This window comes from Nycticebus coucang, chromosome 21 (assembly GCF_027406575.1).
Source record: "Nycticebus coucang isolate mNycCou1 chromosome 21, mNycCou1.pri, whole genome shotgun sequence".
Lineage (NCBI taxonomy): Eukaryota > Metazoa > Chordata > Mammalia > Primates > Lorisidae > Nycticebus > Nycticebus coucang.
The window spans coordinates 9,640,206-9,654,127 of record NC_069800.1 but is presented as its reverse complement, the minus strand read 5'-3'; the positions used below and the strand labels follow the sequence as shown (position 1 = coordinate 9,654,127).

General features: G+C 39.6%; 1 protein-coding gene across 1 annotated transcript in view; it reads left to right on the top strand.

The window, feature by feature from the left end:
• LOC128574065 (uncharacterized) overlaps positions 1-13,871 on the top strand; it is a 38,418-nt gene extending 24,547 nt beyond the window's left edge. The window contains exons 6-7 of the mRNA XM_053574705.1: positions 10,861-10,954; positions 13,649-13,871. Coding sequence (XP_053430680.1) covers positions 10,861-10,954; positions 13,649-13,839 — 285 coding nt within the window. The 3' untranslated portion in view covers positions 13,840-13,871. The remainder of the gene's footprint in view (positions 1-10,860; positions 10,955-13,648) is intronic.
• Positions 13,872-13,922: the final 51 nt, after the last annotated feature.

The following is a 13,922-nucleotide window of genomic DNA, read 5'->3' as shown; positions in this document are numbered from 1 at the left end:
TGTGCAGATTCCTGTTGTTACTGAGTTCAAATTTATGCCACGGTGGTCCGATATGATGCAAGGAATAAGTTATATTCCTTTAAATTTACTTAGGTTAGACTTGTGACCTAAGCTGTGATCGATTTTGGAGTATGTTCCATTGGCTAATGAAAAGTATGTGTATTCTGTTTTGTTGGGATGAAATGTTCTCTAGATGTCTGCTAAATCCAAATGTTGGATGGCTGGGTTTAAATCTAAAATTTGTTTGCTCAGCTTCTTTTTTTTTTTTTATTGTTGGGGATTCATTGAGGGTACAATAAGCCAGGTTACATTGATTGCAATTGTTAGGTAAAGTCCCTCTTGCAATCATGTCTTGCCCCCATAAAGTGTGACACACACCAGGGCCCCACCCCCCTCCCTCCTTCTCCTTATCTATTTCCCCCCCATAACCATAATTATCATTAATTCTCCTCATATCAAAATTGAGTACATAGGATTCATGCTTCTCCATTCTTGTGATGCTTTACTAAGAATAATGTCTTCCACGTCCATCCAGGTTAATACGAAGGATGTAAAGTCTCCATTTTTTTAATGGCTGAATAGGATTCCATGGTATACATATACCACAGCTTGTTAATCCATTCCTGGGTTGGTGGGCATTTAGGCTGTTTCCACATTTTGGCGATTGTAAATTGAGCTGAAATAAACAGTCTAGTACAAGTGTCCTTATGATAAAAGGATTTCTTTCCTTCTGGGTAGATGCCCAGTAATGGGATTGCAGGATCAAATGGGAAGTCTAGCTTGAGTGCTTTGAGGTTTCTCCATACTTCCTTCCAGAAAGGTTGTACTAGTTTGCAGTCCCACCAGCAGTGTAAAAGTGTTGCCTTCTCTCCACATCCACGCCAGCATCTGCAGTTTTGAGATTTTGTGATGTGGGCCATTCTCACTGGGGTTAGATGATATCTCAGGGTTGTTTTGATTTGCATTTCTCTAATATATAGAGATGATGAACATTTTTTCATGTGTTTGTTAGCCATTCGTCTGTCATCTTTAGAGAAAGTTCTATTCGTGTCTCTTGCCCATTGATATAAGGGATTGTTGGCTTTTTTCATGTGGATTAAGTTGAGTTCTCTATAGATCCTAGTTATCAAGCTTTTGTCTGATTGAAAATATGCAAATATCCTTTCCCATTGTGTAGGTTGTCTCTTTGCTTTGGTTATTGTCTCCTTAGCTGTACAGAAGCTTTTCAGTTTAATGAAGTCCCATTTGTTTATTTTTGTTGTTGTTGCAATTGCCATGGCAGTATTCTTCATGAAGTCTTTCCCCAGGCCAATATCTTCCAGTGTTTTTCCTATGCTTTCTTTGAGGATTTTTATTGTTTCATGCCTAAAGTTTATGTACCTTATCCATCTTGAATCAATTTTTGTGAGTGGGGAAAGGTGTGGGTCCAGTTTCAGTCTTTTACATGTAGACATCCAGTTCTCCCAACACCGTTTATTGAATAGGGAGTCTTTCCCCCAAGGTATGTTCTTGTTTGGTTTATCAAAAATTAGGTGGTTGCAAAATGCTAGTTTCGTTTCTTGGTTTTCAATTCTATTCCAAGTGTCTATGTCTCTGTTTTTGTGCCAGTACCATGCTGTCTTGAGCACTATGGCTTTGTAGTACAGACTAAAATCTGGTATGCTGATGCCCCCAGCTTTATTTTTGTTACAGAGAACTGCCTTAGCTATACGGGGTTTTTTCCGGTTCCATACAAAATGCAGAATCATTTTTTCCAAATCTTGAAAGTACGATGTTGGTATTTTGATAGGAATGGCATTGAATAGGTAGATTGCTTTGGGAAGTATAGACATTTTAAAAATGGTGATTCTTCCCATCCATGAGCATGGTATGTTCTTCCGTTTGTTAATATCCTCTGCTATTTCCTTACTGAGGAGTTCATAGTTTTCTTTATAGAGGTCCTTCACCTCCTTCGTTAGGTATATTCCTAGGTATTTCATTTTCTTTGAGACTATGGTGAAGGGAGTTGTGTCCTTAATTAGCTTCTCATCTTGACTGTTATTGGTGTACACAAAGGCTACTGACTTGTGGACATTGATTTTATATCCTGAAACATAACTGTATTTTTTGATGAATTCTAGGAGTCTTGTGGTTGAGTCTTTGGGGTTCTCTAAGTATAAGATCATGTCGTCAGCAAAGAGGGAGAGTTTGACCTCCTCTGCTCCCATTTGGATTCCCTTTATTTCCTTGTCTTGCCTAATTGTATTGGCTAGAACTTCCAGCACTACGTTGAATAGTAAAGGTGACAGAGGACAACCTTGTCTGGTTCCAGTTCTAAGAATAAAAGCTTTGAGTTTTACTCCATTCAGTAAAATATTGGCTGTGGGTTTGTCATAGATAGCTTCAATCAGTTTTAGAAATGTGCCACCTATGCCTATACTCTTCAGTGTTCTAATTAGAAAAGGATGCTGGATTTTATCAAATGCTTTTTCTGCATCTATTGAGAGGATCATGTGATCTTTATTTTTGCCTCTGTTAATATGGTGGATAACGTTTATAGACTTGCGTATGTTAAACCAGCCTTGCATACCTGGGATGAAGCCTACTTGATCATGATGAATGACTTTTTTGATGATAAGCTGTAATCTATTGGCTAGGATTTTGTTGAGAATTTTTGCGTCTATGTTCATGAGTGAGATTGGTCTGAAATTCTCCTTTTTGTTTGGGTCTTTTCCTGGTTTTGGTATCAGGGTGATGTTTGCTTCATAGAATGTGTTGGGGAAGATTCCATCTTCCTCAGTTTTTGGAATAATTACTGCAGTACAGGAATAAGCTCTTCCTTGAAGGTTTGATAGAATTCTGGAGTGAAGCCATCTGGACCAGGGCATTTTTTAGTTGGAAGCTTTTTTATTGTTTCTTTGATCTCAGTGCTTGAAATTGGTCTGTTCAGGAGGTCTATTTCTTCCTGGCCAAGTCTAGGGAGAGGGTGTGATTCCAAATATTGATCCATTTCCTTGACATTGTCAAATTTCTGGGCATAGAGTTTCTGGTAGTATTCAGAGATGATCTCTTGTATCTCTGTGGGATCAGTTGTTATTTCCCCTTTATCGTTTCTGATTGAGGTTATTAGAGATTTTACTTTTCTATTTCTAGTTAGTCTGGCTAATGGTTTATCTATTTTATTTATTTTTTCAAAAAACCAACTCCTTGTTTCATTAATTTTCTGAATGATTCTTTTGTTTTCAATTTCATTGATCTCTGATTTGATTTTGGATATTTCTTTTCTTCTACTGAGTTTAGGCTTAGATTGTTCTTCTTTTTCCAATTCCATAAGATCTCTTGTGAGATTGTTGATGTGCTCTCTTTCTGTTTTTTGAATGTAGGCATCTGAAGCGATGAATTTTCCTCTCAAAACTGCTTTTGCAGTATCCCACAGGTTTTGGTAGCTTGTGTCTTCATTGTTGTTATGCTCAAGGAAGTTAATGATTTCCTGTTTTATTTCTTCCTACACCCATCTGTTATTCAACAGAAGATTGTTTAATTTCCATGCCTTTGGGTGGGGTCGAGCATTTTTGTTAGAGTTGAGTTCCACCTTTAGTGCCTTATGGTCTGAGAAGATACAAGGTAAAATTTCAATTCTTTTGATTCTGTTGATAATTGTTTTGTGTCCCAGGATATGGTCAATTTTGGAGAATGTTCCATGGGGTGATGAGAAGAATGTATATTCTTTATCTTTGGGATGGAGTGTTCTATATGCGTCTATTAAGCACAGTTTTTCTAGGGTCTCATTTAAGTCTCTTATATCCTTGTTTAATTTCTGTTTAGAGGATCTGTCCAGCTCTGTAAGAGGAGTGTTAAAGTCCCCTGTTATTATGGTATTATCAGATATCATATTGCTCAGACTGAGTAAGGTCTGTTTCAAGAATCTGGGAGCATTTAAATTGGGTGCATAGATATTTAGAATTGAAATGTCTTCTTGTTGTAGGTTTCCCTTTACCAATATAAAGTGACCATCTTTGTCTTTTTTGACTTTAGTTGCTTTAAATCCACATGTATCTGAAAATAGGATTGCAACTCCTCTTTTCTTCTGAATTCCATTTGCCTGAAAAATTGTCTTCCAACCCTTGACTCGGAGCTTTAATTTGTGTTTTGAAGCCAGGTGTGTTTCTTGCAGACAGCAAATGGATGGCTTGTGTTTTTTAATCCAGTCAGCCAATCTATGTCTCTTCAGTGGGGAATTCAAGCCATTAACATTTATTGAGATAATTGATAAGTGTGGTAGTATTCTATTCATCTTATTTGGTGAGAGTCCATTGCTTAGTTTTATCTTTTGCATCAGTGTGGAGGTTAGGTTGTGTCCTTTGATTTCTGAGTTCTTACTTTGCTGCTGATACATTGTGGTGGTCTGTGTGCAGAACAGGTTGAAGTATTTCCTGTAGAGCTGGTCTTGTTGTGGCAAATTTCCTCAATGTTTGTATATCCGTAAATGATTTGATTTCTCCGTCAATTTTGAAGCTTAGCTTAGCAGGGTACAGAATTCTGGGCTGGAAATTGTTCTGTTTAAGTAGATTAAAGGTAGATGACCATTGTCTTCTTGCTTGGAAAGTGTCATTAGAGAAGTCTGCAGTCACTCTGATGGATTTGCCCCTGTAGGTCAACTGGCGCTTACTCCTGGCAGCTTGCAGAATCTTTTCTTTTGTTTTCTTTGGACAGGTTCATCACAATGTGTCTTGGAGAAGCTCGGTTAGAGTTGAGGCGACCTGGGGTCCGAGATCCCTCCGAAAGCAGTGTGTCAGAATCTTTGGTGATATTTGGGAAATTTTCTTTTATAATATTCTCTAGTATGGCTTCCATTCCTCTGGGACATTCTTCTTCCCCTCTGGAATTCCTATAACTCGTATGTTGGAACGCTTCATAAAGTCCCATAATTCTGACAGTGAACGTTCTGCTTTCTCTCTCTTCTTTTCTGCCTCTTTTACTATCTGAGTTATCTCAAAAACTTTGTCTTCTACCTCTGAAATTCTTTCTTCTGCATGGTCTAACCTGTTGCTGATACTTTCCATTGCATCTTTAAGTTCCCTGATTGACTGTTTCATTTCCTTCAGCTCTGCTATATCCTTTTTATATTCTTCATATCATTCATCTCTTATTTGATTCTGTTTTTGGATTTCCTTTTGGTTATTTTCCACTTTGTTAGCAGTTTCCTTCATTGTTTCCATCATTTCTTTCATTGTTTTCAACATGTGTATTCTAAATTCCCTTTCTGTCATTCCTAACATTTCTGTATAGGTGGAATCCTCTGCGGTAGCTACCTCATGGTCCCTTGGTGGGGTTGTTCTGGACTGGTTCTTCATGTTGCCTGGAGTTTTCTGCTGATTCTTCCTCATGGGTGATTTCTTTTATCTGTTTCCTTGCCCTAATTTTCCTTTCACTTCCTCTTGCTCTTTAAGTTCTAGTGCCTGTGGACTGTGGTCTCAGCTGCTTGGGAGGCTGAGGTGGAAGGAATGCTTGAACCCAGGAGTTCAAGGTTGCAATGAGCTGTGAACACTCATTGTGTGCACTCCAGGCTGGATAACAGAATGAGACTCTGTCTCTCAACCGTTGAGGATTGGAGGTCCCAGTTCCCCAAACCCAGCTGACCTGGTTCAATTACTTGGCTGAGACAAGTCTCAGGGCAGCAAAGAGAGATTTTATTTAGGAAGAACAAAGAGAAAGTTTAGAGCACTTCCAAAGAGAGTTAGAAGTCTGCTCAGCTTCTTAATGGCGGATCTATCCAGCACTGCCAAAGGAGTGTTGAAATCTCCGACTATTATGGAGCTGGAGGAAATCAAGTTGCTCATGTCTTTTAGAGTTTCTCTTATAAATTGAGGAGCATTCTGGTTGTGTGCATAAATATTCATAATTGGAATCTCATCATATTGAGGATTACCCTTAACAAATATGTAGTGACCATTTTTGTCTTTCTTTACTTTTGTTGTTTTAAAGCCTATTGTGTCAGCAAATAGAATTGCAACACCTGCTTTTTTCTCATTACCATTTGCCTGAAATATACATGACCATCCTTTCACCCTGACTCTATATTTATCTTTTAAGGTAAGATGTTACACTTATATGCAGCAAATATCTGACCTGACTTTTTGTATACAGTCAGCTATACTGTGCATCTTTAGAGGACACTTTAAGTCGTTCACATTAATGGAGAATATTGATATGTCTGGTAAAATTTTGGGTATCAAGTTTTTTGAAGTCCAGTGGACAATTTTAGTCCTTTCTCCACTGTGGAAGTTGGAGTTTGATCAAAGTTTCTGAGTGAGTTCTTTTATTGGTAGAGGATTGGGGTGTCACTATGGAGGATAGTTCTGAGAATATCCTGGAGTACTGGTTTGGTCATGGCAAATTTCTTCAACATATGAATGCCATAAAGGATTTAATTTCTCCAAAATAAATGAAACTCAGTTTATATGGATACAGGATCCAGGGTTGAAAATTATTTTGCTTTAGGAAATTAAAGGTCAAGGACAACCCTCTTCTGGCTTTAAAAGTTTCAGCAGAGAAATCCTCCGTCATTCTAATATTCTTCCCTTTGTAGGTAATAGATTTCTTGCATCTAGCTGCTTTCATTATTTTCGCCTTCATATTGATACTAGTGAAGTTAATTATGACATGCCTGGGGGATATCTTGTTTGGATTGAGTTGTGCTGGGGTTCTGAAACTGTCTGCTGTCTGGATTTCAGAATATCTTGACATATCTTGAAAATTCTCTTTCATAATTTCATGAAGAAGGGCCTCTGTGCCTTGCAAGACCTCTTCATCACTTTCAGTGATTCCAATGAGGCGGATTTTAGCCTTCCTCAAATTATCCCAGAGCTCTCTGAGAGAATGATACATTTTTGCTCTCATTTCTCATCTTCTTTGAGAGTTTGGGAGTGTTCAAACACCTTGTCTTCAATGTCAGAAATCCTTTCTTCTGCCTGCTCCACTCTGTTACTGAGGGATTCTACTGTATTTTTCAGATCTTTGAGGGCTGCAAATGCTTGCTTCAGTGCATCGAAATCTTTGGTGGTTTTGTCTTTAAATTCATTAAATTCTTGAGACAATGTTTTAATTTCTCCTCAAATTTCTAATTCTGACTTTTGAATTGCTCTTCGGATTTCTAATTCCAGATTTTCCTCCATTCAATTAATCTTGTTTGCAATCCAAATTCTGAATTTGATTTCTGACATCTCAGCCAGCTGTTTATCAATGGGATCTTCAGCTACATCTGCCATATCTGTCCTTTGGGAGTTGTTGATCTATTCTGGTTATTCATGTTACCAGAATTTTTCCGCCAATTGTGCCCCATGATTACTTTACACCATTTGATTTTTCCTCTGGAGCCTTGTCGAGGACCCGTGCAGTGCTACAGCCTGAGATGTTGGGGATCTATTTGATGTGGTGGGGCTAAGTGGTTCTGTCTTGTTTTCAGCTGGTCTCTGTTCACCCCTAGTGAAACAGTTACTCTGGGTTGAAGTATCAGCTGTGGAGTATTACCAGCAATTAAGTCACCCCGCCCCCCACAGGCAAGAATTGGAAAAGAAAATCAAACTTTCTTACAACCACACACCCAGGGCACCATTTGAATAGTCCTCAGGCAATTGGCTCAGTTCAAAAGGTCCAAATCAATTGTGTCAGTTAGCACCTGCCTCAGGTGGGAGAGTTTAAAAGGTCTCTGGCAACTGGAACGCAGGGGTCTGGTGACAACTCAAATATGACTTGCTCTGGTGCTCCGTGAATTCTGGAGGACCCACCCAGCAAACAGATTAGTCTGGGAAGTTTGATACCTTCTTCCCCATCTTGAAGTTCTGTCACACCCAGTCACTGCTAGCCCCGCAGGGCTGTGACCCAGTCAGTTGTCTCCAGTGAGCAGATACTCCAGAGGTTTGCACCTACCTACATCACAAGGAAGTCTGTGTCTGCTCAGCCAGGCTACTGCTCGCTGCCTCTATCCATTAGGGGGTGGTGAGACCTGTCAAACTCAGGTGGTTGATGGAGGCTGGGGGGTGTTCACTTTGTTCCAGCTGCGCCCTAGATTAATGTTACTGGCCTAACAGAACAACCTTGTTGGAGTTTGTTTCTGTCCCAGCTAAATTCCTCTGCAGAGGAGGGGCTTATTTGAATTCCCAGAACCTGTGCCTCAGGCCCTGTCTTTACTCCTGCAGGTTTTTATTTGCAGCATGTTCAGCTGTCAGCTCTAGCCTCCTGTCCTCCTTTGTCTATAGGCTGATGATCCCCTGAGGGCTGGGTGCGTCTTATGCTCAGTAGAGTGGTCCTCTTGGTCAGCCCACTCTGGGAGTTTCCTTGTTCTGCGCGTGCTTTTTCTAGTCCTCGTGTTCCACCCAGGCCAGTACCGCCTCAGGCAAACCCTTTACTCATGGGGCCTGTGTTTCAGTCCCAAATCTGTTCCGTGGTGGTTGCCATCTGAGAAGATGCCTGGCCTCCTTTGGTTGCCCAGGGAGACAGGGGGAGTTGCTTTGGGAAATCTGAGGGTTTGCCTTTTTGTTGCTAAAGATGACTGCTGCTCTGTGCCTCGGGGCACTGCCGCTGTGGCGTGATTCCCTCTCAGCTGACCATCGTCTCCTCACTCCCATGCCACAGAATCAGCTCTGACCAGCTGCAGTCCAGGTCCTGTCCATACCCCTCGAGAAATCACACAAGACTCTGGACTCCTGGGGGACAGGCCTCCAGACCTCAGAGTGAGAGTGGAGGGAAGTGCTGGGAGCTCAGAATTGCAGGTCGTAACACGAAACTCATTGAGACCAAATGATCACATAAACATATACAAAGGCTACCAGACACACGAGCCCGTAGATGCACAGACAGAGATAGACATACAGACAACACCCACGACAACAGCAACAAAAAACAACTACAATAAAAATAGTGATAAATGTAAAATAATTGAAAAAAAAGGAAAAAAGTCGTGTTCATAAAAAAGTTAAAGAAATAAGAAAGGAGAAATTAAAATTAGAAAAAAAGTAAATAAAAATATGTCTATAAAAATCATAAAAAATAATAATAGTTTCCTCACCAAGAAAATGGTGAGGAAAAAAACAGAACAAAAAAAAGAGAAAAAGAAAAAAAGGCACCAATCACAAAAAATATTATTCTTGTACATATGTAGAAATATACATCTGTATGTATGATGTAGGGATCAATTTTCAGAGGAATATATTTATAATGCAGTATATTTTCTGGACACCAGGAGGCGCTGTGAGTAGTTTCCAGGCTTATACCTGATTCACAGTTTATACTGTTACCACCTAAGCACCCTACCTGGCTGATCGCCATTTTGGAGTTTTGGTCAAAGTTTGTCACCTAAGAATTGCGCAACCTCAGCTGCTCTGTTCCAGATGGCACTCCTGTCCGACCTCCCAACTCGTTGCAGCAGTCCATGCTTCACAAATCTTTCCACTCTGCTCCGATGTTCTTCTACAAACTGGCGACTGCAGTCGGCTGTGGGGAAGGGTGTTGGCTGCTGGTGGCTCCCGTGGCTGCTGACAGGTCCCGTGGCTGGAGCGCTCGGGGACCTTATTCTCAGTTTTGTGGTTCAGAGTCTCCCTTTTGAATTGGAACTTTTCAGTCCAGCCACCTGCCAGTTTGCCATGCAGCCTGAACTGCCAGCCCCCTCCAACATTCCCCACCAGGGATGCTCTGGTCTATTTAATCACTCCTGTTGTTCTGGGGGAAGGCGTCTGACATTTTGGATAGTTCAAAATGTCTGTTTCCCAGGCGGTATCCCTTCCCTTCAATTTTCCATTGGGTTGCCGAGCTCTCTGTGGTTTTGAGTGGCTCTCCTTTCGGGTGCCATCCTCAGGAGTACATTTTCGTAAGTTGTGTTTTGCCAGTAATTGGAAGCTGCTGTCCCCCGTAAGGGAGGGGCCTGCCAGCCAGCATGGCCAAGCAGGGAAAAATCTCTACAACAGTCTGTGGTTTTAAATTACCCCTCATATACAGCAGTCTGCCAATTCGCTGAGTGTCTCCAGCTGTCCGACCACACCAATAATCCACTTGTGGGAAAGGTCCAGACCACTCTTCCTCTCACCTGATGACTTGGGAGAGGTCGGCTACATGTCCGTCCCATCTGCCATCATGCTCCGCCTCCATCCTTCACTCTTTATTAAGGCTTTCCATACTTTCTTGAAGTCGTTTCCTAATTGGGAAGGAGTTGCACAGTGTATGTCCTGTTTACTTGCTTTTACTTAAACATAAACATAAGGCAAGTTGTTCTTATCAGAGGATATCTTTTTCTTCAACAATTTTTCCTATCAGTAAATATTTTATCACAAAACATTTTGATGTCTTCAAGGCCTTGTTTAGCTAAATGAAGCAGCATTGACATTTTTGAGCTCATACTCGACATGATGTACTCCCAAGTTGCCCATTATGCCAGTATCTAGTGTTACCACTGACATATTTCTAGAGTGAGAAATATTTTAAGGATGTAATGCCAGAAGTATGATATCCCATGTATTATATTTTTCACAATGTTGATCTGTGTTTGGTGGAGAATGCAAAGTAATGTTATGGAAGGTGAAGTAAGTTCCTTGTTGCTATATAACATGAGTTAATGTTTTGTCTTTGAATATGTTTCCTTTGGCTGCCTATGCTCAATTTACAGAATCAATAGCCATACACAAGTGGAAGGTAAGGTTCATCTCAAGGGCATATGTATAGCTGCAATGCTTTGGTTTTCAAGACATTCTTCTTTCTTTAAAGGTTAAAAAACTTTGATCTTAGAGTAGATAATTCAAATATTTTTGACAAAAATGATTAGGAAATGTTGATACCACTGATTTTAATTATAAAGTACTTTAAACTCAATGTTGATGTTAATTTTAACAGAATTTATCAGAGAATCTTACCAAGGAGGATCTTAGTGGTTCTTCTTGGACTGGCAATTCAAATGGATACAAGACAGTACCCAAACAAGTAAAGGGTAAGCACTACAACTTACGGGAAATGTCATGTGAAATAATGTTTATTGAAGAACGTGAGCACCAAAAACCATCTTGGCTTTTAGATATGTATGGTAGAAAAAAGAAAAGATGAAGCAAAACAGTGATAAATTGTATGTCTTCTCCGGTGTCAGCAACAGATGATGAAATCGAGAGTATCACTTAAGGAACTGAATCTTTAGTCCCATCTCAGTATAGTGCGAGAGCTGAGCAAAGACAAGAAATCAGGAAGAGGACAGCTTTACAAAAGGGGATGAAGAACTGGGAAAGCAGACAGTACAGAGAGTACATGGAGAGAAAAGGAGCAGATGGATGTAATGTCAGGGTGGTACAATAAAATACTTCTTAAGTAAAAGGTAGATTAAAGTGTTAGGTGGGAAGAATGTAGTAAAGATGAAGATCTTCCAGTGCCAAAATGAGTGAGACAAGTAGCACCAAAATCCTTGTTCTCCCTGTGTTTCTCACTGTTTGGAAGCCATTAAGGGCTGAGGCCCCTGTTCATGCAGAGCTGTTTGATGGAGTGTGGAGCTGTTACGTGTAAGCAATTTCATGTCATATAAAGTGATGTTTCTTCATAGCATATGGTTCAATTTTATGGAAGTGGATAGAAGACAATGGGGTTATTCGTGGAGAGGTCAGGAAAGCTGTAGCCCAGTAACATTCCATTAGAAATATGGTGATTTTAAATGCCATTTCAGTGTGGAATATGTGACTGGGAGAAACTGGTGGCTGTATTCCAAGGGCTATTTTTAGGTAAAGAAATGTGGACTAATACTCTTTAAAGACCAGATATTCTCAAACATTAAGAAATCAATGGGGACCATGTTAAAGATGCACATCGTGATTGAGCAGGTTTGTGATTCTACAGTCGTAATGCATTCTCATTTGTTTCCAGTACTGTTGGTCCTCAGAACGCCCTGAATAACTAGGGCATAGAGTTCTCTGTAGAGAAATGTGTAGGAGGCGCCATTGAAGAGCACTTCCAACCTAGAAACAAGGGAAAGCATTATTTTGTTCTTATTTCTGAGCATTTTTCTAGCTGGAGGATAACACTGAATGATAGAGAAATTGAAACACTAGATATATGATGTTTTGCTAAATAAAGAGGAAAGAGGTGGTGGAAATAATCTATCAAAAGAATGCAGATGGCAGATTGCAAGATTTTTTTTTTTTTTTTTGGCAAAGGAAGAGGGCTTGTGAGTGGGCATAGAGGGAAGAAGTTTAGCGAGGTAATTTCTCAGTTAGTGATGAGCAAACATGACAGAACTCAGTTCAGGTGGCTTCAGGAAATTTGCACACACAGAGAAGATTGGATTACTGCAGCTCCAGAGATTACTGGAAGGAGGAGGAAGTGCTGGATTGGGGCAGAACACAGGGAGGCATTTCTTTTCTCCAGAAGGATCAGGCATCTGAGATATATGTTGCATTGATACTAGTTAATCAGATCAGGTTACTTTGAACAAAGATGGCTGGCTTTTTTTGCAAATGTTATTTTTTTTTTTTTCTATAAAGTAGTTGTTTCCTAATTCCCTTAATGTGAGATCTTCAAGAACACTAATTTTAGAAACAGTACACTTAGCATTTGATTCGATCTGTATAAAAGTAAAGTATGCAAGCAAAACATGTATCCCCAAATATTCTGAAAATTTAAAAAAAGCCTAAAAGCTTATTTTTGCCTCTTATGAAATTTAATGTCATGTTCAATGAATATTCTAGTGATTTTTGAATATAAAAATTCATTAACATCTAGTAATTCTTTTTTAAAAACATTTTAACTTTTTTTTTTTTTTTTTTTTTTTGTGGTTTGTAGGGCCAGGGCTTGGTTTGAATCTGCCACCTCTGGCATATGGGGCCAGTGCCCTACTCCTTTGAGTCACAGGAGTCGCCCAAGATCTAATAATTATATGGCCATTCAGTGTTTCCTTTTTGATAAATAGTTCACCATAGATAGCTCAGTATATGTAATTTCTCACATACCTCTTATATGAATTGAGAAAGAAAATTAACAGCACAAAAGTAAGAGGACCTAAGAAATATTGGTATACTTGCGTCTCTTGTGGGTATGGAGAAGATCAAATTTTTAAAACTGCTATTCTACAAGGGTCTAGCCATGCAGATCGATTGAACCCTTTCTCTAATGAGAAATGGACTATGCCCTCATCTGAACTGTCATCATAGCTGTGTTTCTTCCTAAATGATGTCCACAAACTGAAGAACTTGGCAGTTAATTGCAGCCTATTGTACAAATGATGTTTTGGGTTGTAGTAAAGGCATGCTGTAAGCTTCTGCCATCGGCCTTGCCTTTTATGCTCTCTGGGTCATGATTTGCTCCTTCAAATAAAGACCACTCTTCACTCTTCTGTATGTGCACTTTTCTATATGAGTGATTTTCATTTGAAACATAATCTCACTTTTGAAGTTTTAACTGTATATTATATTAAACTTGTATTCCTGTTGTCTTCAGTTTTTGTCTGTTATGCTCCTGTCTGCCCATAAATCAATCAATCCACCAATAAAAGAGAGAAAAAGCAGCCCGAAACCTAAAGTATTTATTTTCTAAGCCCAGCTTGGGGGTTCAGCTCAATAGGAACTCTCCTCCACTGTATGTTTGGCTTTGTCATATTTACATTTACACTGTCATTTACACTGATTTCTATGTTCTCTTTGTTTTCCAGTGCATGTTAAGACACAACCTCAGTATCAGGTAACAATATTCATTCAGGAAATTTGCACACACAGAGAAGATTGGATTACTGCAGCTCCAGAGATTACTGGAAGGAGGAGGAAGTGCTGGATTGGGGCAGAACACAGGGAGGCATTTCTCTTCTCCAGAAGGATCAGGCATCTGAGATATATGTTGCATTGATACTAGTTAATCAGATCAGGTTACTTTGAACAAAGATGGCTGGCTTTTTTTGCAAATGTTATTATTGTTTTTGTTTTTTTTTT